The 27,267-nt window shown below is 43.8% G+C and overlaps 3 protein-coding genes across 6 annotated transcripts in view; all 3 read right to left on the bottom strand.

Moving 5' to 3' along the window:
* Window positions 1-266: 266 nt before the first annotated feature.
* On the bottom strand, window positions 267-8,091 carry LOC125767399 (polyadenylate-binding protein-interacting protein 1-like). Of its 3 annotated transcripts, none has more exons than XM_049433938.1 (9): window positions 7,726-8,091; window positions 7,091-7,437; window positions 5,087-5,430; window positions 3,597-4,097; window positions 2,662-2,832; window positions 2,367-2,588; window positions 2,192-2,296; window positions 1,785-2,089; window positions 267-1,700 (listed from the first exon to the last, which is right to left on the bottom strand). In XM_049433938.1, exons 2-9 carry the CDS (start codon window positions 7,131-7,133, stop codon window positions 1,568-1,570), a joined length of 1,824 nt encoding a protein of 607 aa, XP_049289895.1. In that variant the 5' UTR covers window positions 7,134-7,437; window positions 7,726-8,091; the 3' UTR covers window positions 267-1,567. The 3 variants fall into 3 exon arrangements, with proteins under 3 accessions (XP_049289895.1, XP_049289893.1, XP_049289894.1); XM_049433936.1 differs by having other exon boundaries at window positions 7,091-7,434; XM_049433937.1 differs by lacking the exon at window positions 7,726-8,091 and having other exon boundaries at window positions 7,091-7,688.
* An 894-nt stretch (window positions 8,092-8,985) lies between these two features.
* Window positions 8,986-12,448, bottom strand: LOC125767405 (dihydrolipoyl dehydrogenase, mitochondrial). Its single transcript, XM_049433950.1, has 4 exons — window positions 12,211-12,448; window positions 11,725-11,874; window positions 9,777-10,949; window positions 8,986-9,712 (listed from the first exon to the last, which is right to left on the bottom strand). The coding sequence occupies exons 1-4, from the start codon at window positions 12,250-12,252 to the stop codon at window positions 9,557-9,559; spliced, it is 1,521 nt and encodes a 506-aa protein (XP_049289907.1). The 5' UTR covers window positions 12,253-12,448; the 3' UTR covers window positions 8,986-9,556.
* Window positions 12,449-13,097: 649 nt separating this feature from the next.
* LOC125767393 (serine/threonine-protein kinase phg2-like) overlaps window positions 13,098-27,267 on the bottom strand; it is a 71,928-nt gene continuing 57,758 nt past the window's right edge. Inside the window, exons 4-8 of one of the 2 annotated variants that reach the window (XM_049433926.1) lie at window positions 16,711-16,765; window positions 16,583-16,641; window positions 16,222-16,507; window positions 14,947-16,151; window positions 13,098-14,845 (exon numbers count right to left, since the gene is read on the bottom strand). In XM_049433926.1, coding sequence (XP_049289883.1) covers window positions 13,814-14,845; window positions 14,947-16,151; window positions 16,222-16,507; window positions 16,583-16,641; window positions 16,711-16,765 — 2,637 coding nt within the window. In that variant the 3' untranslated portion in view covers window positions 13,098-13,813. Of the gene's footprint in view, window positions 14,864-14,946; window positions 16,152-16,221; window positions 16,508-16,582; window positions 16,642-16,710; window positions 16,766-27,267 lie in introns of both variants that reach the window. The other variant, XM_049433925.1, reaches the window with a different exon arrangement.

Below are 27,267 nucleotides of genomic sequence, written 5' to 3'. Positions count from 1 at the left end.
AAGAATAAAAAATAATGAAAAAATAATTTTGTTTATAAATTTGAAAATATCCCGGATCGACTCCCCGGCGCTGCTCTCGACAATTAACAATCAGGTAAGATCGCTCCGTTCTGGCGCCTTTGATCTGTTCTGCGTGACGAGCCACGAATTAAACGCCGTTTCTGATCGTTTTCAACTGGATTTGTCGCATTTGTGCGAACCACGCTCTGCGTTTTCTTCGGATATATGTTTACTGCGCCAGCAAGAACAGCAATGGACACACAACGTTGCATCATTTTCGTTTCATTTATTAGTTTTTTTTCATCGTTTTATATTCCAGAGAACACTTTGTGCATTCCTAAACAAAAAGCGAATTCATGTAAAAAGTTTGTTTAGCAGATGAAGGACAACATGCGCGCAAACGTGTGAAATTATATATTGCATAATCATGTAAAGATTACCGGAACAGTACAGTTTAACGCTTACAAATTTTACAATAATTGAACATTTGAAACAAGCCCGGCGAACAAGTATTAGCGACAGAACTGGTAGCAAACGATTTTTGTATACGATGTTTACACAAGTAGTAATTTAAATGGATTTCTTTACTGCTTCTTTGCTGAGATCATGAGACGGAGTTTTCGAGAGTGTGTTTGCTTGTGTGTGTGTGGTATAGAAACCATCCTGTGTAATATTTCCTGAGTATTGCGGAAGCCGTACTCCCACATACGCGAGCGTACGAGAAAAAGCCGTGCGACACACGTTATGAATTTTTGTCCAAATTGCCGCTATAATTGGGAACCGCACTGGGAGGTTTGATCATTTACAATTACTCTTCAAAATTCTGCCTTAGTTATTACTAGCACATGCTGTAGGATTGTTTTTTCTTCCCTCTCTCTCTCTCTTTCTTTTCTCTTGTTCTGTTCCTAATTTTGCGTATTATTCGTCCATTTCTTGGCTATTGCCACTGATCAATGCTATGATCCACATTGCTGAACACTTTTCAAATTTTTAACAAAACTAATACAAGCACGAAAAAAAAAATACGTTAAAATACCATTTTCATTTGGAAACAGTTTAAAATGCACTCACCACAATCAGCGCTGTTAAGTGTTTTCATCTATTCATTCTCTCTATTTGACTAATTATGTTTTGTTTTTGCTTTGTTTGCCTTAACTGTATCTCTCCACGGGGTTTTTGTGTTTTTCTTCATCTCTGTAAGCTAGTTTTACTCTATTGCTAATGTTCTCTGGAGCTTTTTTTTGTTTGTTTCATTGTTTACCATTCTTCTCATTGTTTACTAATGTGGTTTTATCGTGTTTTTTTTGTTTTTGTTTGAAGTATCTCATTCTATTCTATCGACAATTTGAATGTATAAGTGTAGAGGTTGTAGCTGGATAAACCTTACCTTACTTCGGTATTTGCATGCCTGCCTTTCTTGTCCCGCAGCACTGGTGTGGGTTGATGAGGGAACGTCGCCCACATCACATGATCAAATGAACCGAAGAAGAACCATTAAGAAGGGAAGAAAAGCATCGAGACGAGACAAACCTGTGCCCGATGATGGAGCGTTTGTGTTTGTCCGTGCTTACGCGTCCGGCCGGTATCGTACTGCCGGTTGCTGCAGTCGGGTTTGGGCATTGCTCTGTAAGAACGCCTCATAGGCTTCCTGCACCTCCGGATCATCATCCGGATCGACCATACCGAACTCATCCTCATCGCTAAAGGAGGAAAGCAAGAGAGAAAGAAACATATCGATTAGAGAGTGGCACACAATCAACGCGTAACGCTTATCCATGGCTTACTCGTAATTGCCGTACGCGTTCTGCTCTCCGGCAGATTCAATGTTAGTCGCCAGGAAGGAGCTTTCCTCCTCCGTCAACATTTTACCATCGGGACCGTAAAAGACGGGATGGTGTTTATACTCGGGACCGGGGCTTGGGGATGCGGTAGCGATCTCCTCGCTACGGCCCCAAGAATTCTTTCGCAGTTCGAGCACCGATCGTATCATCGCTTCCGTCGACGACTGTACGGCTTTCGGTGTCTGCAGATTCTTCAGGATCGTTTCCACCTTGTCAGGACGATCTTGTTCCAGTTCATACCCACAGAGCTAGAAAAGGGGAGGGTAGAACACAAATACAATATGAAGAAGATAGAGATGTAACATCAGTAACATCAGCAGCGAGGAGAGTGCCCATCAGAGCATACGTACCTTCAAACATTGACAGACACATTTAATGTTTTCCGGTCCTTCCTTCATTAGCAGAATCGTGATCGCGTTTATGATGTACTCCGAAATAGTCTTACCGAATGTTTGCTAAAAGATAATCGAACATCACACATATTAAACATTTTTTTCATTTGCGGATAGTGATAGTGGTCGGTACCTGCGGATTTCTCAGCTGCATGTACAGTTCGGCTAGGAAGAGAGTAGCACCGCGTACCTTCACCTGCTCCTGCGTCATAAACCGGGGCAGCTCAAGATTCTGGTCCTCCATCTTGAGCCGCAACAGTTCACGGAGCACTGAATTAGTTTCACCACCGGCCAAGCTGTCCAGCAGTTGGCACAAACGTGCACCCATGTAGCGGAAGTTTGATTCCCTGATTGACTGAATGTGTTAAAGAAGAACAATATTACTAAACATATTGGCCGTCCAAATTAACGCAGCGACCATTTCTTACTTGCTCAAAAATCATCTCGATCGTGCTGCTCAGCACATAATGATCTTGGCGCAGATCTCTCAACTTAATCGGCAGCTGCTTCTGGACACTGTCGAACATGCCCGGATTGTCTAACAGTTCGGCAATCACCTCCGTCAGATAGTCCATTACTTCCATTTGTCGATGCGTTGGCTGAAATAGGTGGTTGAACACAATGATAGCATATAAGGAATGATGTGCGCAAGGAAGTGTACCGCAAGCAGGTTAAGGAAACAGATGAAACGGGGGGTGAAACAGGAACAGCACAAAAGAAGAACAAAAACGTGTGAAGCGAATGTACAACAGCACCGAAAGATTCAAACAAAACGAACAAACATGGAAAAAGAAAACACCAAATCAACACACAAGAGCAAACAACAGACAAATCTAGCTAGGGTTAGTAAAACAGAGTGAAACATATAAAATAAACAGATTAACAGAAAGGAGAATAAAACAGCACCAACAGAAGAGTAACAAACACAACAGTACACAGGTGAAGTAACGAACACTACAGTGCGGTGTCTTGCATTCGTTTAACCACAGTTGTTAAATAAAAAGCTTAATTCTAATAAATGTACAATAAAAAAAAATCCATTACTAGAAGCGGTGTAAATGAAATAATAAAATAATGAAGTACACACACACTGTTTTCTAATGAATAAGCCTACGAACGGAAATTGTGGTCAGAAACGAATGCAAGAGAAGAAAGCATTTCAATGCGGCGATCCGTTTCCAAAAGCTGTTTGGAGTTCGATGATTCTGTGATCGCTTAAACGACGCAACAACATTCATGGATTCATGGGGAGGAAAGTCTTGTGGACACACGTCCACACAAGTACTATTGGATGGTGTGTGGTATGCGTGGGTTTCTTCAGGTAGATTTGCCGATTGCTTCCTGCAGTCTGTGTTCATCCTACCTGATCGTGATCTTCCTGAAAGTTGGATTCCCAGTTGGGAGCCACCATATTGTTGTAACCGGCAGGTCCTCCGCCACCGTCCATATAATCGTGATGATGGTTTCCACCATACTGTTGCTGCTGCTGCTGATGTTGCTGACGTTGCTGGTGCGGCTGCTGATGCTGCTGCTGGTGATGATGATGGTGCTGCTGCCGGGAGCGATGATGCTGGTACTGCTGCTGATGCTGCTGGCCACCATTGTTGTACTTCCGGTGATCGCCACCCATCCCGGCACCACCACCACCCTGCTGTACGTGATGGTTGTTCGGGAAATTGACCTCATGCACGTACTGATGTTGCTGCTGCTGCTGCTGATGATGGTAATAACCATGGTGACCTCCCGGGTGCTGTTGGCCACGGTGCTGCTGATGGTGCTGATGATGCATGGACTGCTGGTTGTGGTGGTGATGATGGTGATGATGCTGCTGCTGCTGCGGCTGCTGCTGGTGATGATGATTGAACTATGGTGTCGTGTGTGTGTGTGTGCGCGCGCGCGTTTACATGGTGTGTTTCAATAAATAACCAAGTTTATGTACACAAGAGCAAAAAAAAAATAAACAAAAAACAAACGGAAAAAAAATATTTGCGTGCAGGTTGGACGGTTGTGTTTAGGTGCCGCAGTAGCATCGGAGGGCGCAGTTTTACAATACAGAATCGAGAAGAATTCATATTAGTTGATATTGTGTAATTTTTTACATTCAATATATTGTATTCACGTGTGGTTAGCGAAAAAAGGGACCGATTAACGACGAATAGACGATGCACAAGTGGAAAGCAATTGGGTTGTTAGAGCGATCATTCGGTGGACATAAGTTTTTGATTACGTGTAAAAGTTTCGTGAGTAGAATGCATAAAAAAGATCCCGGACGTTGAATATGTTAGCAAACAAAAAACAAGCACATTATACAGGAAAGAAATAATAGTTAAGTAGAATTAAGTGAAAAACGAAAATAGGAAAATAAACAAAGAAAAGCAGATAGAATCAGATAGGAAAAAGAACATACGATTAAACGAGAAGAGAGAAATAAAAGGAAAGAAACAGATAAAGGGAAAGTACAATAATAAAAACCAAATGTTCCATTATAACAAGAGGAAAAATAGAGGTGATAACGACACTCATTACAAATCCCTGCACGAAAAACCTAAACTGCTGTACAACAGATCTGAATATCAAGCAGCAAAACCATCGAGTGAAAAAGGATTCAAATATACTTTCGCTTATTGAACAACAGTCTGAGCTGATCGGTTCAGAGTTGTAAAAGATCCTGTCGGTAATAAGAGTACCCTAGTCCCTAGCCACACACACACACACATACAGATATACATACAAACTAATTCAAAGGAGGATAGCAAAGGATAGAACTTTCTACACGCACACACACACACACATACATACATAGGACACACAACTCTCGTCGTTTCCGGATAGTACACACAACGTGATACTCACCTCCTTCCCATTATCACCGCTGTCCAAAATCTGCATATTGCTTAACCGGTTTTGCAATGCTGACAGCTTGCCCGGATCGGACCCATTGGCCATCATCGGCCCATTGTTGGTTGCAGCTAAATGGTGCGGCATCTGTGTATAGTCATATCCACCACCACCTCCCCCACTTCCATCACCGCCGCCCTGCGCCATCGCAAATCTTTGATGCACTTGCGACGATTGGGGCATGGTCAGCTGGGACTGAAAGCCTTCTTCATCCTGTGGGACAACACATTGCCACTTCGGTACGAACACGGGCGCATTCGCAGACAGACTGGACTGGGGCGTGCTTGGTAAACTGTTTACTAAATAATAAAATTAAAATTAATCAACATTAATATTGGGTGTGGATATATATATAGTTATATTAAAATGAAAGCATTGTTCGCGATGTGGCCTGTGCTTTGAGGTGCAATAGAAAATTCGAATAGATGTGAAATACCCATTTTATGCTTCTATTTAGTGTGAATAAAGTATCCAAATGTCGCAACACAATCGCATCTCAAGCGGAAAAACACTATCGATCAAAACACGATCGTGCGCATTTACAGGGTTTTCGCGTGAACACATGTCACACATTGACAAACCAAACCATGCCAACGACCCTTTAAATCGTTTTATCATCCCATAACGGATCCTGTCTGCTTCGGAATGAAGGGGAAAAGTGCATTTTCATCTAGTGCACATGTACACACTCTGCTTTGTTTTCTTTTTGATGTGGGAGAGCCTGGTTTCACGATAACGGTGCATTATTGAGGTTTTCGGCACTGTGTTCGCGAATTTCGTTGCGAATTGATCGATTCCTTCAGTCGGCAAAGCGCAACGGTTGAGCATGACTTTCTCCTTAACCCAATATCAGCTAGCGAGTAAAAACGGCTGCCGAAATCATTGCTACCTTCTCCTCCGCCGTTCCTTTTCGCTTCTTATTTTCTATTTCAAGAAATGTTTTGGCACAGTACACCTGCCGGTATGGTGAACAATTCTGTTTATGGGAAGCACAACACCCAGGAAGTATAAGCTTCATTCATGGGTGATGAATCATGGCGAATGAGTGCGATTAAACAGATGCAAAAGTAACGCATCTAATAACACATTCCGAGCACGCGCGCGCGCTGAGGGAAGAAATTTTAAACGATTTGGAATTTTAAATTAAACATTCTAAGCTTTCAGCTGTGCGTTTTTGACGACCATCTACAAACATTATCAGAACAAATAGAGTGTTTTAAAGAGAAGTTTATAGATGGTTCAATTTGCGATCCTCCAGAAGCGTCTTCTAACGAAAATCAGAATGATCGAACTGTTTGATTCGTTTCCAGTATGCAGCGATCAGCTGTTTTCTGTTTCCATTTCCTGTAAACATCTGATACGATTGTCGTGAGAATATGTTGAAGTAAATTAATCGCTCCTCCCTACAAACAGACATGTAATGTTGATCGCGGTAAATAAAATAACCTCTTTGTCACCTTCGCATCACATGCAGTTCTTCCTTTTCAGAAACTGATCCTGAAAGAACACAAAACATTAAAGTAAGCGCTGGAAAGGATGTCCATTTTTCATGGCAATGAGCTGCAGCTTACGGAGGGGTTCTGCATTCGATTGCCTTTCCATTCGCAGCAACCAGTTTTTCTCTGCCGAAAGAGAAGTTTACTTGCCATCGAGTTATTCTTCTTTTTTTTACGAGGTGTATTGTCAACATGGAATCAATTCAACACACGCACGCACCTGCCCACCATCTTTTATGCACGTATGCAATCCTCCATTTTTCTCATGGCGACCATCTTTCTTTTCGATTCTCATATCCTAATTAACGATTCGTGGTAATGCTGCTGCTTTCGACAGGATATTCTTTTCCATATCGTCGAAACGTATGAATGCACTTTTCGTCGCGGAACTGAAGCAACAAAGAACACCACAAAGCGACCGATACTTTCATGCGATGGTGCCTAATAGAACAATTTTACTCACTTTTTGGGGCACGCAGATCGGGGTAATTTTCCTGTTGAGCCATCGGGGAATATCGGTAGGTTGAAGATTAATCTACAGCTTTCAATGAAGAGAATTAAGCACCGTTCCCGCGAGCGATTTTCCAGTCAGCGTTTCTTCACGGGATGATTGTGCTGCGGCTTGTTCTGTGTGTTTGTCTGCGCGTGTGTGTATGGAACTTTTATTAGGCCACACTCGTTTTTTTCCCGTCACTTTTCAGTCACCTTTTTCACCTTCTAGCACTGATGCGCCGCGTTGCGATACTCTTCTTCACAATGTTTCAATTCTGCTTTTACGCCGCCGTTTCTCGCAGGTCATACAGCCTCCTTCTCACGGTCAATGCAACGAAAAAGAAAATCCAGAAAAACACACAGGGAAGATGAGACTCCAGCAATGAAAAGCGTATCACTGTACGGAATGGAAATCTGATGCTTATGCTACACTTTTTAGAAGGAATACGCAAAAAGGAACTTCACAAGGATTATAAGACAAGATGCACAAGATGCACAGTTTACGTATTTCACTGTGCATGCGAGGGGGAGGGCAGGGAGGGGGGAGCACTTTGTATGCGTTTGTAATCGAATGTTATTTATTAAAGTGATAGCACATATTCTTACTTCCGTGTGGTCACCCTTCTGTGTGTGTTTTTTTCTCTTCTTCGTTTGCGTACGCCACTTCCCCTCTCGGTTAACAAACACCGTTTTTTACGCCTTTCTATCTACCGCGTGGCGACGAATGCGTGTCGCACGTTACTATCCGGTGGAAGGATATTAATGATAGCGCAAAGCAAACACTTTTATTTTCCCGTCGCACTGCTTCAGCTTTCTTTAACCAAATTGTACAATTCGCTTTTCCGGATTGCCTGACGTGCGTGATTAGTATTTTTTCCTCTCTTGATAATTTTCATCGAACCGTTTCTTCACACGCGCATACACACGCACGCACACACAGCTAGTGTCAACGCTTGGTTTGACGTTGCTGCAGAGAGTTGTCAAACGGAAGCCTGTGAAAACGTTTATAACATCGGGTTGAAAGCTCATTGCACCAGAAGGTGCTCCAATGGTTTGAACAACATGCGTCTCGAGGAATAGTATTAATTACTAGCTGAGGCCGCAAACCTAGCTGTGTCTCTAAAACATATGGTTTGTAATTAATGTTTTCCAGGAGGATATCTTGTGTGCTTAGTTTTACACAAGAAACATTTCTTACATTTAATGCAAAAGAATTTAATAGACAAATAGATTATCGGAGAACAATTGAATCAAGATCTGTGTCGATAAGAAAGCATTTGAAAGGCTCTAGAGGTAGAAGCAATTCTCCTGAGGTTTAACGCATCCCATCTGATTCTAGTTTAAACTTGAGCGCATTGCAATGTGAACATTCATTGTCCAATGCACCGATGACCACTTTAAGATGATCCTATATTGAATGTCTGAATCATTCTTGAAAACGTGGCGAAGGAATTAAGGAATTCCTAAGCTAAGCTTTACTTCCTTCCAATTCTCGCTGCCGATTTTTGATAGTTTGTGAACTCACAGGATGCAAGATTTAAGATGTTTTTCTCCTTTTGAGGCACTAATGCTTTAAGCTGCCTGGCCTTTTTGGGTTTTCTTGACTTTATTTAACCGTATTAGGATACGGAGTAAGGCTGGAATATCAAACGAATAACATTGGCCACAGGTCACCTAGTGAATCGAAAAGTACCTACCAAGGATACCTACGCAAGGATCAGCGATATTTTCATACAAATCGATCTAGTCGTAGGAGTTCGGTAACAAACATTACGACATGTGCTTTCATTTTAAAAGCCTTTACCGTTTCTTCATTCAACTCTAAAATTTCTTTGTTGAAACATAAAACAACTTAACACGGTACAGTTATGAGCTAATAAATAATGTTGCTTTTGGGTTTCATTTTATTCGCTTTGTTTTATACTGCACAGTTTCCAACAGCAAAAAAGAAACTAATCCAATGGTTCCAGATTCAAAAAAAAACGCTACATGCCCTTTCTCATCCCCATCTGCACCTTGCGATTCCCACCGGAAAGGATGGCACGGAACGGGCGACTGGCAATCATTATTATTTATCTCTATCTCGCGTTTCACACTTACAAGGGATTGTAAGGATTTCCCATGGAGGTTAATAAATTGCTTCGCTATCGCTTCGTTTTTCCCCTAGTGTCCTAGTGCCGCCTTTGAGCCGGCACCATCAGCGTGTGTCGACGGTCGTTTGTTATCAAAAAAAAAAATCTCCTCTTTCTCGTCTGTCCATTTTCCCCGCCCACAAAGGTGTTGTACATCGAAAACAGTGGGGAAAACAGTAGAATACATCCCGGGATGTGTTTAATGTTTCACACACATTTTGCCGATTTACTTCATCAACGCGGTCTCGATGATGATGGTGGTAGTGGTTGAGTTACGTTGTTGGTTTTGTTTTTCTTTTTACAAATTAAAAGTTAATCGGCTTGCCGAAGCTGGCGGCCGTATGTGCTTCCCTAAGGGCTTCTGCACAGGTCGGGTGAGCGTGGCAGACGCGAGCGACATCCTCAGCCGACGCACCGTACTCCATGGCGAGGACAGATTCGTTAATTAGTTCACCAGCCGCCTAAAATGTAAAGACATCGTCATCAGACATCAGAAAGCAAATTGATTGTCCCATTGAGTCTTACCGGTCCGATGATATGCACTCCGAGCACACGATCCGTTTGCTTATCTGCCAGCACCTTCACGAAACCATCCGTATCGTTGTTGGTCTTGGCACGCGAGTTCGCCGCGAACGGGAACTTGCCGACGTTGAACGCGACACCTTCCGCCTTCAGTTCCTCCTCGTTCTTGCCCACCCAGGCCACCTCGGGGTGCGTGTACACAACACTCGGCACACAGTTGTAGTCGATGTGCACGTGTCCACCGAGCATACCCTCAACGCACACGATACCCTCATCTTCGGCTTTGTGTGCCAACATCGGGCCATGGATGCAGTCTCCAATCGCGTACACGCTCGGTACAATCGTCTGGAACTGGCTGTTGACCGGTACGCGTCCTCGATCGTCCTTCACGATACCTACATTCTCCAGGCCGAGTCCCTCCGTGTATGGCCGGCGACCAACGCACACCAGTAACACATCGAACTCCAGATTTTGCTGCGAACCATCCTTAACGTTTTCGACCGTTACAGTAACGCCGCTGCCGCCCTTCGAAGCACTCATCACCTTCGTGCCGAGCATGAACTTCATTCCCTGCTTGGTGAGAATCTTCTGGAAGTTCTTCGACACCTCCTGATCGATTCCCACACCTCCAATCGTGTTAAGAAACTCGATGGCAGTCACCTCCGCACCGAGACGGCCCCAAACCGAACCCAGCTCCAGCCCAATAACACCGGCACCGATCAATCCGAGCCGTCGCGGTACTTCCTTCAGCTTGAGCGCACCAGTCGATGATACGATCGTTTCCTCGTCCACTTCAATGCCGGGGAACGGCGTTACCTCCGAGCCGGTGGCGATGAGAATGTTCTTCGTGTTGACCGTCTCTTCGCCACCGTCCGCCTTCTTTGCAACCACCGTGTTGGGGCCAGTAATCGTACCGAATCCATTGATGTGTGTTATTTTGTTCTTTTTGAAGAGCTGCGCAATACCGCCGGTAAGCGATTTGACCGCTTTCGACTTCTGGCCCATCAATACTTCCAGGTCGAGGCGTACATTCTCCACAAGAATACCGCGGGAGGCAAGATCGCCCGAGTGCGCCATGTGGTAGTAGTGCGAATTGTTCAGCAGTGCTTTCGAGGGGATGCAGCCAACGTTCAAGCAGGTACCGCCGAGTGTGTCATTCTTTTCAATGCACACGGTCTGGAGTTGGGAGATGAAAGAGAAGATTTATTAGCAGGATAGCTTTTCGTTTAATTTCTATTTTGTTAAGTAATATGAGAAGTAATTGAATTACCCAGTAACAGCGTTAAAAAGGGGTCAAAAAACGATCACCTTATTGTAAACAAAGATCGCAACAAAGCTCCTCCCCATGTAGATGAGCCACATTACGCAGTTCAGAAACAGGAGCCAATACAGTTCCTAATGCTTATCGATCAATCACACATTACGTAAATTATAAGTGAAACATTTCCAAAAACCAAACGAGCATCACAGCTGACCGAGACCACGGTAAGGTACGATTGTTTAATTATAGGCGCACTATGGGACGATACATATGTTTGCGCCATGTGTTGCTCCAAGAGGACACATATCTACCAACAGTCTCGTCAACCGCCATACGCTAGAAACGAGCGTCGGTAAGCGACCCTTAAAGGAACTATTTATATCCCAGCCTGCCATGTGAGCCACCAGCGATTGTGGCCAGTACACTTTCACTTGTTTGTCCACCGTGCGTGCGTGCGTGCGTGTCTGTGACCTTGGGATCCGTAGTGTATATTACGCGCGTCATAAACACATCTGACGTTCTTGCTACGAATGTCCGCAAACAGCAGCAGCAGCAGCAGCAGGTCATGCCTCCACTTTATCACAACCGAATAATCATGTGTATCAGCTCTTATCAGCTGTACGTTGTCCATAGTCGATTGCTGCTCTCTTCTTGTGATTTCATTCCATTCCATGAGCTGCTTCTACTCACCTTCATACCGAGCTGTGCGGCTTTGATGGAGGCAACATATCCACCTGGACCGGAACCAATAACCACCAGGTCGGCATCGTGTGTCGTCGAGTAGTACCGACCATATAGCGCACCCAGCACTGCGCCATGATTTCGAAGGCTTGCGTTGCCCTAAAGAGAAAGAGAAAGGAACGGGATTAACGTTACCGGGATGACGTACACGAAACCGGCGGTACCAGGCGGTTTGTGATTGTGGCATGTTTGGACGGATTTTCATAACATTCTGCACGCTATCCTTCCCGTTCGACAATCTTCGTGCCACTTGGTCAGCATTTGCGTCGTCCAGCAACATAATGCAATCGAATAATGTGGCGGCGATGATTGGTGGGGATTGCATAATCGATCCCTTTTCTTCTACCATTTAGCGAGTTGATACGAATAGAAAAAACCCGTCGGATTCGTCGCACCACACCACACATCGTACCCCGCCTCGCACGCACTACTAACCTTGACGGCAACATTCACCAAATATCGAATGTTGGACTGCATGTTGGTATAATGCTGATACGGGCAGCTAGCGGGTAGATCCTTCCGTTCCCACTATAGGGCGCACAGGTTGGAGGAATGCTTTCTCAGGTGGTCAGTGTCGCGCGAGAGTCCGGTTCGTCGTTCGCGATGTTTCGTGTGCCGCAAAAAGTCCACTTCTCACTCGCGCAATAGAAACGGCAAACTTTTTTCTCAATTTGCGAATCTGCTGACAGCCGTCAGTTTGACGTTTCCTCATTTTGACGGCAAAATGGTTCGTTAAGTTTTGAATGAACAGTGGGAATGTGCAATGCGCACCGCCCCACTCGGGGTTGGGAAATTTATCCGAATTTAATTAAATATTATTGGATAAAATTCGTTAATAATTAATCTCTCTACAAACTCAACATTCTCATAATTTTCCGTCTTAATATTTTCAAAGTTATTTGAACTTTGTATTCTGCGTACCCGGTGGTGTATGTGATAAACGGCGCCAGTCCACACGGCAGGACCGGGTTCAAATCCTATCCGGACCGTCCTCCCGTAGCAAGGACTGACTATCCAGCTACGTGGCAAAATAAATCTAGTAAGCCAGAAATGGCCGGTGTGTCCTTAGAGGTCGTTAAAGCCAACAAGCGAGAGAGATTCTGCGTACAATTTTCAGCATGCTTTCATTTCATGCAATATCTAAACAGATTCAAATTTGGATCAATTTTTATTTCCAGAGTCAGTAGCAATAATGGTCTCCATTCCATCCTGTGCCACTGATAGGTACGCTAAACAACTTAATTCATAAAACTCAGAAGATAAAACATCTAGACCCATCGTTTCGGAACTCCAGGAGAACGTTTTGAAACAACACGAAAGCATTTACGAACTGTGTGCTCTATTCTTTATTTTTACATGTTTTTTCATCGATCAATTTTAGTTTTCTAGCCATATTGCTTCCATCAGTTTGGCATCGTTGGACGTGGAAGTGTTCAGGAGAAGAAAGACTCTAAAATATGGTGTGGGTAATTGTTCTACGCGCTACGGGTGAGTATAGAAGGATAACTTTTTCATCATGCGGCTGTAATTGTGTTGTAATAATCTTAACTGGTTCATACAACGTTTTTGCTGCCTATAAGCTAAAGGAAAACGTAAAACAAAACTACAAATTAAAAAAAAACTGCTGAAAATATATTCATTGGAAAGGACAATAGAGTTTTGTCCCCGATGGGAGAAGAAGATGGGAAAAAGAAGTCAAAAGTACTTTATCAATCTGTACAATTACACCGCTTCACATTATGCAATGTGTCGCGCCTTCCCACTAGCGATATTGAAATTAAATTAAAACAGCGTTGAAAAAACACATAACATTAAATTAGCTAATCGAATGGACAGTAAAATAACCGCGAGAGAGTGCTGCTTTTACCAAAAAAACGCCTACACATCCTGCTTCCGACAATCAGGACGTATATCGCGAGAAGAGCGTGTATCACGTGGCTTAAACATGAAGGGAAGGAAGGGATATGAGTATTTTGCTTTGCATCGGCATCACCTGCGTCAACATATTTACAAGCGCGCGTACAAGCGTGCGATGTGGCTACATGAATCGAGGAACGAGCAGTATGTAACGCTTTCGACGCGATCGCGCTACTTCATCCAACGATCGTCTGGTCCTGGTACGTTGGCGCGGAACGTCCAGATAAAATGGATCGCTCAGTACGTCACTCTCTTTGTACTCGTCGTACCCTCTGACTGTGGCGGTCGGTTGAGGCGTTTTGGGACGCGCCGTCGTGCTGACCGCTGGCGTGGCAGTGCTCGAGATGGAACCACCGCCACCATTGCTGGTGATGGAGTAGTTGATCGTACGACCGTGATTATCCCGTATGGAGGTACTGGTTGTTACGATCACTTTCGGATAGCCGGGTGGCACCGGCGAAACACCGACACGAGATGCTGACGGCTGTACGCGGGGTGGCGCACTGGTACTGTGGCTCTTGTGATGCTCGTTGTTAATGATAAACCTACTAGTGTTGCTGGTGGTTGTGCCACCTCCTCCGCTGGAGAGTTTCTTAGAGCTACGATCATTATTACTATTAACACTACCACTATTACTGCTGCTGCTGCCGCTGCTACCATTATTACTAATAACTCTATTACTACTAGAACTATTTGCGCTAGGATTAGTATTAGTTCTATCGCTATCACTTCTCGTCCCACTGGCATGTTCCTTCGGGAAGCGATCGTCACCCGTCTTGCCCGGTGACCCATTCTTGGCGATAACAAATTCACTATTGGTGTTAGACTTAACGCTATCTAGGTTCGGATTTCCCGGTTCCGAATCATCCCCCTCGGAACTGTAATCCTCATCGTACTCGTACTCCACCACCGGTTCCTGCTCCTGCACACGGTCGGCGTGCGTTTGCTGTCCACTATCCACTTTACGGTCTCCGGCTCCTATCTGCTCCTTGGAAACGGCCGGACTCTTACCATGCTGATGGAATGGAGGATCGGAACGCTTCAACTCCTTGTGCTGCGGTATCTGCGTCAAATCCTCTACATCCGGGTCGAACTGTAGCGAGATGTCCTTCTGGTTGCGCAGCTGCTGCTCGAAGGGTAGATGCAACGGTACCTGAAAACGAACCGGATACTGTCCGGGGTCAGAAACGGGACGTAAAGGTCGGGCATGGTGCAAGGTGCGAAAAAAGTGCGTCATCACTGGCCAACACTCACCTGAGGCGGTGGTTGTCTTCGGTAGCCTTCGAAGCGTTCCTCCTGCTGGTGATGATGATGATGGTGCTGTTGTTGCTGCTGTTGCTGCTGCTGGCGCAGTATATCCTGCCGCTGCTGGGGTGACATTTGAGGAGCGACCGACTGCGGTAGCTTGAAACCCTGAGCCCTCAAGCGGAACGGTGTCAGTGGGGAGGCCGGCGACGGCAATGCTAGAGGCGACGATGAGGCAAGCAGCGGTATTCTCTTTGGTGCTTGTGTTTGCTGTTGACTGGAACCGAATCCGGTCGCTGCGGTAGCGAACGGTGAACGCTGCGTGGGCGGTGGCGCCACGGCTGACGGTGCATTTTGTTGCTTCTGCTGCTGTCGATTGATCTTCTGTGTGTGGAGCAGTAGCAGTGCCTGATGGTTCTTGATTTCCGCTTCATGCTGCTGGACCTGTTTCTGCTGCTGCTGTAGTGCCTTCTGCTGCTGTTTAACGGCCGCTTCCTGTTGGCGTTTCTGCAGCTCCTCGTGCTGCTTGGCGATGGCTTGCTGTTGGAGCAATTGTTCCTGCTGCTGGCGACGCTGGTGTTCCAGCTGCTGCTTCTGCTTATGCGTCAACGGTGGTTGGGACGGTTGGGATTTCGGTTTCGTACCAGTGGCGGGCAGCGTTGCGCCATCATTACCACTACCGGTTGGTACACCATTGCCCGTCGTATGTGTCGTCACAGTCACGTGCGAGTTAGTTACAGTCAAGGTACCGCCGTTCTGGAAGTGCTGCTGTTGGAAGGATACGGCAGGTTTCGCTCCTCCACCGGCTTTCGTCGGTGGTTCCGTTTTTGGTTGATTGCCCTGCTGTTGTTGCTGAAGTGTAAACTGCTGGGGCGAAAAGTTGCCACCCTCTTCCAGCGCTGGAACAACAACCGAATCCTGATCAGCTGTCTTCTCGTCTGTATACTCCTCATCCTCATACTCGTAGTCTTCCTCCTCGGATGGGGGCTTGCGAGAAGTGCTCGAGAACGCGTGCAGCGGTGTCGCAATCGTTGAGGATGAGATGGGCTGTGTGAAGCCCTTGTTACCGTTGTTAAAGACGAACCTTCGCGACGGTGTCGTCGTTGCCGGTGGTTTCGGAGTCGTAGTAGTAGTCGTGGTAGTAGTTGTAGTCGTCGTACTAGTGGTAGATGAAGAACCACCTCCATCACTACCATCCTCCTCTGAGCTGCCATCTGTAAAGAGCAAGGGCACGAATGAATAAAGACCCATTCTCGTTTTTGTTCTCATCAGCAAAGTGTTTACCATCCGGTGAAGGAATGATCGTGTTGCCGTACAGCTCCAAGTTAAGATAGTAGAACTTTTCCGACTTGGAACAATCGACCTCGTCGACACGCTCGCAAACTCGCGTCTCCTGATCGAATACCGTCCCGTTCAGGCACAGGAACTTGATGTCCATCGGTTCGTCACCCTGCCCGATGGTGCACACGTGAAACATCTGGCAGGATGCCTCCAGATCGGCATAGTATCCACCGATCACTTTGCCCGCGCAGGTAAAATTCGTCTCCGGAAGATTATCAAAGTCAAGGTACTAGACGGTATTGGAGTATAACAATTGGAGTGTAAGTAATATCTAAGATGAAAGGATATCCCCCGTGTAACATACCCCTGGTTCACCCATACAATCCACGCCGAAGAAAAGCAGCAAAAACGCAATGAACGTTCCTGAAGATGAGATGGAGAGGTGGTCAAATTTCTGAGCAAGCACTTGCCATCATACCTAGGTACACTTACCTTGCGAAAAGGACTGCAGTATCTTTAGAACCTTCATTCTGGATCGTCGCCGCATCTGAAATACAACGAAAGAGAAAAGGTGTAAGTTGCGAATGGAACATGTGTTCGTAGCATGCATTAGAATTCCACCATAATTAACATGAAGTGTGTCTTATGCGGAATTCGATCGTTGATTGTGGTTAAGAAATCAATTCACTAGATAATGTGCGTGCAGGTGCCGAGATTAGAATGGCATTAAAGGTTTAGCGCATTGGTGTGGTGTGTGGTGAAGGGGAAATACCAGAAAACGGAAGAAATTCCATTCATTGACCGTGTACCACACACCGAACCAAATCGAATCTCGTTAAGCTCCCCATTAAAAGTATTGCACCTGCTTTCATCAGACGGAAGGTTAAATCCGTACCGTTGGTATATTGTGTATGTGGATAGCCGCGTTTGCCGAGTTTGCGAAGTGACCGAGTCGTTATTTAATTGAAACTCAGCTCCAAAACGGAACGATACGACTACATGGAACCGATTAGCTGCGGTCGGTGTTGGAGTTTGGTTTCGCCTGTTTTTCTTCTGGCTCCACCTAACTCCCCTCCTCTTCTCTACCACTTCCATCCTTCCTCCTCAGGATAAGTTGACTCCCAGCGTGCTCTGGGAGACAATCTGGGAAACAAGGGCAAATTTGCGTTTCCCACCCGGTTTCGGTTCATTTGGCTTCCTGTTCTGCGGTGTTGGTTACGATTGTTGCACTGCAGTAGGGCTTTTTTTCCCACTCATCAATCGGGCCTCTGTGCGGGTGCGGTACACTGAGGTCGAATAAAATAAGTTGTCACTCAGCTGTACGAAGGTGGGGAGGTTGGAAAACATTGCGTGAAGGTGTTTGGGAGCTTTAATGCGACGGAAACAACACCGGATCCGATCTGCATTCGTAATCGATTGGATTCTGCGGTTTGTTAGCGGTCGACTATGATCCGCTTAAGATGCCAGCAGCCAGATGTCTGTTTCGTACTTTAGCTTCTGTTGTGTGTTACATTTCCGATTCGGAGTGTCTTTTTTTTTGCTCCTCTCTTTCCTTTTTCAATCGCCACTTCGCTAGTGACGCTTGTATTTTTTTGTCCAATCCCTCTTTTGTACACTCTTCGTACAGATACAGGTGACGCTAACCTACCGTAACATCCTGCTGCACCTGATGCAGACACACCGGGTTGGGGTTTGGGGAAGCGCCATGGCGGCATTCGGAGGCATGCGGGCATTCGTACGGCGGTGAAACTCGCACAGGGAAGCTCGCTCGTTCTATGTGGGACTGGGAAAGTGGCGACTTTTGCTAAAGGAAAACCGCGAAAACTTCCCCATTCTTCAGTGTAATCGATACTTTTCGAAGAGCGAAGTACAAGAACGGAGGAACAGGCAAACAAACCGTCCTTTTTTTTGGTATCGTTTCTTCAATTCCTTTTTGGGAGTTCCTTCGGTATCGTGTTTCTCCACACACCTCAACGATGTGTGTGCAGAGATTATGGACAAAAATTATGAATGAACCTCACGCCGAAAGCTTCACCCCGTCTGGATTCTCCCTTTCCAGTTCCAGAGGAAGCAAGTGCAACAGATGATAGTAGCCGACGTACACGATCGTACTTTAAATCTTGTAAATGTAGAACACACGGCAGCTTGCTTTCACGCGCAAACAAACAAAAAAAAAGAGCATTTCTTCCGATTGGTTCGTGGATCTCTGAGCTTCCTATTGTTTCACCTTAAGCTATCTTTATTTGTACTTGTGTCACTGCTTGTTTCCATCTTGAAATATGCAAAGCTCGTGGCCTATTGTATTCTCCGCTTGGGTTCCTTGGTGTTTCGCACCATGATAAACGGTTTTTTGCGCGAAACATTGAAGCTCAAAGCAAAAGAGGCGCGTTTTGGGTAGCACGTGCCAACAACAAGAAGGCGCCTTTTGCAAACGCCTTTCGCTGCGCTTTCGGTACAATTTATGAACCTTGGGTTTGATAATGGACGGATGCGCTTGTTGGTCGCGTGGTCACATTCATTCCGTGGGCGATTAGCGACAGTACATAAGATGTTGAAAAGTTTCTATCTCGTTTTGTGCTGCCCTTTCGACGGTAAGTGTGCACCTGTTGACCCTACTGGAGGACGCTATAATTTGTAAACAATTGAATAGAAACACGGCTCTTGGTATCCGAGTACTTCAGAAGAGCAAGAATAAAACGAGGAAACATGTGGATGCGTTCGTGTGTTCTTTCTTATTTTAAACATATCTACTTCCGTAATGTAATAGAGCTATTAAAAGTGAATAAATGTACGTCCACAGAGAAATTTTGTTAAAACATTAAATTTTGACTATTGAAGTCGATTCTCAACTTTTTTTCATTTAAATTAATACAACTTCCACAACGATTGTTTATTTTTTTTTCTAATTATTCACCCACTTGTTACCGTCCAAAGAAATGATCGACCAGGTCGATAACACGAACATGGCACCATACGGAAAAAAGGACCCTTTGCAGGATATTCTTCCAACGTTTTTTTGCCTTCTGTTCCATGCTGGCCATGCGGGAAAAAGGGTAAAAACCCACCCTTAAACGATCGCTCCAATTTTGGAGGGAATTTGAACGACCCTTCAGTGTAAAAGTTTTTGTACACTTTCTCCGTCCACTTGCCGGACGGTTTATAAACGACAGGTATTTGTGGTTCTTATGTACTATCAGCCTATCCCTTCAGAATGCGTCTAGGCAAACCTAAGGGGATACCGAAACCAGTACATAACAAACCTCCAGACACGGTGTCGCACATTTGAAACAACGATGAAAAATGGGATCGCGATCACCGCAGCACTTTTCCAACTGTTCTGTTGTCCATTCCCTCCCCGAACGCCAGCTTCTCGCTCCGTTGCATTCGGGCCCAACGGACCGAACGAAGTGTGAACCGTTGCACAAACCGCCGACAGTCAGTGGTGGGGGATTAAAACGGGTTGGCTAACGCTAACAGAGCACGTCGCTCGATTGTACAAGAACTCCCGCGATCGCCCTGTGCCGGACTGCAATAGACAAAATGTAAGATCATTCCTTTCGATTTCGATCGGCTGTGCGTAACGGTCGATCGAATAGAAGATGGAACAAAAATTACGAACCATTTTTTAGAAACCTTTCCCAACAGTGAATTAAATTTCCTCGGTGAAAGGGTACAAATTGAACAAACAAAATCCTCATCCGAAAATCATAACGCAACGCAAGGAAAAAAGGGTTGCCGTGGGGGTTTGTGCTGTTTCACAGAAAAGTGGTAACTAAGAATTTAATATTAGCAAAAAATGTTCTTGAAAATCCGTTAAATTGTAAAGGGTGTTAAGGGCGGTAGATATCTTTGGTGAAAATATTGTGTGTGATTTAAAAGAATGTGACTAATTTTAGTGATTCTTTGTGGACACGGTACAAAGTGTTCATATTGAATTTCTATTTCTAAATTGAGGTGTCTTTAAAATGTTAAACTGTTTTCCTATGGTTAACCAATTTGTCAAAAAAAATTCTTTAAAAAAGTTTAGTTTAGTATAGCCTAGTGGTTACGTTTCTCACCATGAGGATGATTTAAAATATATAAATTGTATTAAAACTTTTTTTAATGAAAATTGCATCAATTATCATCACTAGTAAATTATTTTCGATTTAGGCATTCATTTCTACTCCACAAAAACACCTAACTAGAATATTTTACTAGAGAATAATTGCCGGAAATGGAAGTAAAATTTGTACGGAAAAATAAGTCAAAAAAGTTCTTTTTTTTAATGTTAAACAATACATCGCCCCGAAAACGACATTGGCCTTCATGGTTGGCTGCTCCGCAAGCAGATAGCATTCGGACGGTGGGAAAAACAAATTTTCAATTGTTTGCAAAACCAGTGCCGAATCGCTACGCTACAGAACCTTTTGCGTTTGTCAAGCAAATGTGGTGTTTTATGTCGATGCGACAAGCAGCCGATGAGGATAACCAAATGGCCGGTCGGTTTAGTTGTGGCTAGGAACCGAAGCGCAACGAGATTCTTCATCGCCATGGTTTGCCATTGGGTTGGGTTAAATAAAAGGTGTGCGAGCTACTCATTTCAGGGTGGGTGGATGACTGGACCGTGGCCTCCCTAAAAGGGGGTTGTGGAGAAAAAAGAGTCGGTTCCGGTTCTCTGCCGATCGACGTTCAGCTTTGGTGCTCTTGTCGGTTTACATAGCGTGCGGTCACGCGTGGCGGGAAACCAAATTCAAATCCAACGCAGAACACAAAACTCGCGCAACATTTGTAAGGTTCCGATTCACAAGCGTGATGAATGGGTACACAAAGCAAATGAGAAGAAAAGGGAGTTTTCCAACGCTGGTGGAAGATACATACGCATCATCAACACTTGTCTCGATGAGGGTTTTTAGAACGTTGCGTGTGAAGTGAAAGAAAACGAAACAATCCACCTAGAGAATGATGAAACCGAGCTCTTTTTAAAATTAAATTGAATTATATAAATTCGTGACCAATATGATTTTGCAGTGGAGCGCCGATTATCCGGGTACCTTTTATCCGCCTGTCCTATTATCCGTGCAGCTCAGAAATGACAGTTTAAAAGGTAAATTGACATATTAACTGCAAACCGGTGATGACAAGAAATAAAAGCCTCAATAGCAAGTGATACAATTGACTCAAATTCGACCAAATAGAACAGATTTAGATTGCAAATTTCACCCATTTCACACTAAACACTAATATTTATCCAACTGAGAGTAGTGCCTATTATCCGTGACATTCGCTTATCCGGCAGGGGCCGAGTCCCGATGAGCACGGATAATCGGCACTCCACTGTATTTCCCTTACACATGCTTCAAAAATTTCAATACTTTTCCTTATGAAGGACCATAACCAAGGATTGGACACAAAAGTCTAGCCAAGCGTATACACTTCTATCCCGATATTATTAATTTGACCCCGCAGCAGCAGGTCATCGGTGGCACCGCGGTAGCAACAGGTGAAAGGCCCGATAATCGTCGTCCCGAGGAAAAGCCTTACCAGAAGCGAATCCTTCGATTGACGGCGCTTGATCTAGGTGCGGTTAGAGGGAAGGATTCTCCCCACCAAAAAAAAGGACACCGTATTACATAAGATAGATACACGCACATACGCGATACGACAATCATAATTATCATCGCGCTGTCGTTGTCCTTTGGCACATTGATAGCGGCTTTAACTGCACGGACAGTGTACGGTGTCCTTACATTATGTAGCTTCTTTCCTATCTTGTCCTACCAGCGCATTAGGGTTGAAGGCGAAACAGCTGCTGGTTTGGCTGCTTTTATTCAAAGTTGCTACATTCGGAAGGTGCTTTCGCCTGTGTTTCGGTCAAACGTTCCGGAAGGAAGTTTATTGTGCCGCGCCGCGCAGTTCCTTTCGGAGGGTGTGTGTGTGTAGACTACACCCTGATCGTGTATGCATCCAATTCTACCGGAACTGAGTTCTTTTTTTCTTTATTGTATGGAAAAAAGAGGGTCGAAAGTGCAACGTACGCACACTCATTAAGAGTCCTGCCGATCGAGGACATTCGCTTCCCGCGAGTCATATGTTGTTGTGCCTGGTCATAGTAAAAAAAGCATTCCCGTCATTATTATCCTTGCGCGGTGTTCTTTCACCAAAGGTTCGTCCCAAGGCTGCATAAATTACCAACGTTTATGATCAACGGTATTTAACGTCAGCTTCACTCGTCCCCTGGTAGACATTCCATTTCGGCGGCTCAAGTTAGTGTATTTTTTGTTTCACTCCTCACCACTATGTTTCGCTCTGTTTGACTGGCAACGTTTAAGGGTTGTTCCCAGTCACTTCTCCCATTCCATTTTCATCGCGTGCCGGTGCATTTCACCTGTTGCACACTTGTGCTCGACAGCCGTTCCGGTACCGAAGGGTACCGATTGTCTTCCCCTCCTGGATGATGGTTATTTATTTGTTTATTATGGATACAGTACAACCAGGATTAAGTAGCAAACCAACGGAAGAAAGCTTTTTGGGTAGATAATAAAACTTGCACACATACGTGAGCTCAGCCATGCATGGTTTTATGGTTCACAAATCATTTTGAGCTATTTTGTTTTGAACAGAGAAAAAGGAAAATGGAGAAAATAAAAATTAACTTCAATGTGAGCTTTCAAAACGAACCATTACATAAGTTGCAAGACATTTGTAAGGTTCTATTCGCTCAAGGCCAAAGCTTTTAGAGTTGTGAACGTATCATAAGCTTTCAACGGAGCTTTTTATATGAAAGATTCCTATGAGCGAAACAGTTTGGAGTTTGGGATAATTTTTCTTATAAATTTTTCTTTAAATTATTTAAATTTTAAAATATTCCATTTCAATGTCAAAATCGATCTTTAAACAGAAACAATTTATATTTAATTGAACACTTCATCAAATTATTTCACCGTACATCAAATGATTGGAATAATTAAACTAATCTTAATATTTAATGATTAATTAATAGATTAATCATCACACTACCGTCACCATCGGGCGACAACACAGATAACAGAGCCTGTAGTGCAGCACGAGTAGAAATGCTGCCCAAAAGCTCATCAACTTAATGAGTTAATTCATTGCCGCTTGATCGTTACCCTACAATCAACGGTTTAGCGATCAGCTACTGCTACCTAAAGGAACAAGATTAGCGGTCCATTACATGTACATACAGTGGCTTTCTCGTGCTATTACAACATCCCCAATCCGTGTAAAACGATGCTAATGGATCGGTGGTGAAGTAGGAAAAGGAAAAAAAGTAAATCTCTTAAATGAGGCATTTGATGCGTGATGATAAAAGAAAGGGAGAGATTATTAAAAGCAAACCAAGAACAAGTAAAATGGATTTTCTTGAGGATTTTCTTGGAGATTTCATTTCAAGAAATTTGAAACATTCAAAGATTCTCTCTCTCTTGTTGACTTTAACGACCCCGTGGACTATATCATAATTTAAAGCTTATGAATTAGTGATGATAATGACTATATCATAATTTAAAGATTATGATATAGAAATATCTCTTTCATTTTAACTATAATATCACTTACGCAATATCCATGAAAAGTATTGAGATTACTTAGAGTAATCAGCAAAATTTACGAGTCTCTCTACAAGTTGATCCAATTTGCAAAGAGGCTAGGTATGAGCACGTACGCACCACCTCAACGGACCATTCCATACTGGCTTATCGGTTCCTACTGGACAACTTTCAACCGAATCCTTTTTAGGTAACGAGATCAACTATCCGGTCCACGAAAACAATTAATCCACTGATCCTTGTGGCAGTGTTGTTTGTAGCAGCAAGGACACGGCAGCACGTTTAAGTAGATGATTTTAGTGTTTCTCGCTTGTGTAACGGAATTGTTGTGACAATATTTTATATGCGGACTAGAGTAACCTTCCACGTGCCGACTTTATGCACATCCAAAGACCTTCAGTAATGTGATTTCAACGTTCCAGAATAAATGCCGGTCCACACTCAACGAATGCCTGCGGGCATACATAATTGTGCAAAATCTCTTAAAATTGTTCCCCCGGTGGTACTGGTCCGTTTGGATTGCTATCAAAATAATTGCCATTGGTACGAGCAGGAGTCCATTAGAAGCAGTTGAACAGAGGCTTTGGACAAGAATTTCCCAATTGGTCATAGACCGCCTTTCCCGTCCACACGGTGGAGGTGTAATCTGAACCGCGCACCATGTCGGACATCTTCGTAAACAGGCGTTTGGGGAGTGAAAAATTCTTCGCAACCGATGAACGATGGTGTGCCTTGCGGCGGCACCTTAACCCAGTGGCGGAGAGGTTCACTTTGCCGTTTCTCCAACTACTAACGGTATGTACATTACTCTGCTCGTTTAACACCGAAAACGAGCCTCGGTATTTCTGTAATGAATGCTAATGATACTTCTCTCTTTCGCTCGGTGTGTATTCCTGCGACTTCTGCACCATCGCTTCGAGGTGTGCATTTTTGTGCTTAATTTTATGTTTTCTTCATTTTTGCCCTCCATTGAGATTGAGTTTCCTGGCTACAAAAAAAACCCCAATCGAACGATTCACTTCGATCGGTGGTCGGTGGCCCACCGGCGACGACAACAAGGCGATGTGCGCGACCAGGACTGCTCTCTTCTGCTTGTGTGTCTGGTGGTGTTGGGCATTGCTTGGGTAGAAAGATTTATGTGGGAAGACTAAGCGTGAAGCCGCAGTCTGCAGCGCGAGTTATCTAAACCGCGTTGGTGACCATTGCGAAAGTACGCGAACGCTCACCACCTACGACATTGCGCTCTTTGCATGAGCAGGATATGGGCATAATGAGATATTCATTGGACGCTTCGTTTACGGTTGGTATTTAGTGTTCTTAGTCGCTTAGCCGCATAAGCGTATCTGGCTATGTGGAGAGATATTAGTCTCATGGTAACCTCTAACCTTCCACGCGAGATTTTCGTTACCTTCATCAGTCATAATCAAGCGCACGGTGCCCGTTTGGTGCTAAATGTCAGATGAAGCTGGTGCTATAAGTGCGCCCCTAACACCCAAAAAACCGATGCCAATCAGGACCCAATCAGGATGCGATGTCTCAGGAATTGAGCTTTGGAAATGTTCCTTCGCGTTCCGAGCGCTCATTAGACCCGTTTCGGATAAGTTTATATGAGGGTGCATCATTAGCATTTCCTTGCGGATCAGTTCCATCATCCGACCTCCGAGTCCCTCCGGTCTTATCACAAGAAGCAAAAAAGGTCAGCAGGTATTTGTGTTCTTTCCAAAAATGCTTACGTAAGCGTTGATCCATCTAATGCTCATCCACAGCACAGCAACCTCAAATCTTGACATCCATATCCAATCTTCTCGTGTCGTACTTTCGCTTCCCTCTCGCTCGTTTCGTTTCGTTTAAGGGCAGGAAAGATTTATGTTACCTATCTCGGCTGGGAAGCATTCAATTAAATTTATTATTATGTCTGTGTTGGTTTCACAATCACAAACATGCCGAGTGCAACAATGATGTGCCGGCGTTGACCTTTCTCGTCATTTCCTGAACAGTATAACTCGTTGGAAACATTTGCCTAACAGTGGATAACGCAATTGACAAACGTATCCAATAAAGTGGAATCGTGTGTGAAAGTAAACACGTCTATTTTAAGGTTAATTAATTATTATACGTTATTAAACATAGATATGAAAATAACTACTCTTTTTAGTGAATCAACTCAGAGTGAATGAGTCGTTATTAGGAGTCAGCTCGTTTAACGACTCATTTCGGAGTAATAAAAAACCCGGTATAAATTTCCCAAGGCTTAAACCATAACTTTTTTTGTGAAATTTAGCAAAATTTTAAAAATTGATTTATTTTAATGCGAATTTGTTGCAATAAGTTTCTTTTCACTCAAATAATGCTTTAAATTAAAAAAAGAATTAAAAATCAGAAAATTTTTTTTTTAAATTTTCAATTCGAAAATTTCATAAGGGGTACCTCTTGCCATTTTTTTGAGAAATTTTGCAAAAAAATTTAAATTGATTTATTTTAATGCCAATTGGTTGCAATGAGTTCCTTTTCACTCAAATAATGCTTTAAACAAAAAAAAGAGTGAAAAATAATAGAAAATTAAAAAAATTCTAAAAATTTGAAAATTTCATAAGGCTCATTTTTGCACCAAGTTTTGCCTATAACTCGGTCGGTATCCAACGGATCGCCAATCTTTAACCTGTGGTCGATAGATGGCACCAATGGCTACATTTTCTTCTTGGACGGCCATGCCCTAAGATATATGTGCCAGAAGTTATTCGCGGAACCAACTTCCATACCCTGTTTGAGAAAATGTAAAATTTTCCTCATTTTTGCACAAAGTTTTGCCTATAACTCGGTCGGTATCCAACGGATCGCCAATCTTTAACCTGTGGTCGATAGATGGCACCAATGGCTACATTTTCTTCTCGGACGGCCATGCCCTCAGATGTCTGTGCCAGAAGTTATTCGAGGAACCAAGTTCCATACCCTGTTTGAGAAAATGTAAAATTTTCCTCATTTTTCACCAATATAGCAAAATTTATAAATGTGATATATTTTAATGCTGCAATAAGTTTCTTTTCATTCAAATAATGCTTTAAATTGAAAAAAGAATAAAAAATGAGAAAAAAAACTAAACATTATTCTCCATGTATCTGACCTGTATGCAAAAACTTAGATGCATTTTTCAACATAGTCATAATATGATATAATTAAAAGACCCTAACAGCTCAACGTATCCTGAAATATGAAATATTTCCAATCGGTTCTAGTCTTCCGTCATCTCAACCTTCTGGAGCACCTTGAACATTTTATTGACTTGCACCGGTGATCCACATTATCAGCATAATGATCATCTCTAATGATAGCGTGTAGTATGTATCTTCGTCATATCTCCAATACAGAAAGATCCGGCCAGAAGCGGATGATTCATTGGCACGATCATTATCAGTGTGATAGCGCGGTGTCATGACACGATCGCTTCCACCTGAATGTCGATAAATGTTTTATCGATGTGTACCGTACATGAATGTACTAG

The sequence above is a fragment of the Anopheles funestus genome, chromosome 3RL (assembly GCF_943734845.2).
Source record: "Anopheles funestus chromosome 3RL, idAnoFuneDA-416_04, whole genome shotgun sequence".
Lineage (NCBI taxonomy): Eukaryota > Metazoa > Arthropoda > Insecta > Diptera > Culicidae > Anopheles > Anopheles funestus.
The sequence above is the reverse complement of the archived record's forward strand: the minus strand, read 5'-3'. Positions and strand labels throughout refer to the sequence as shown.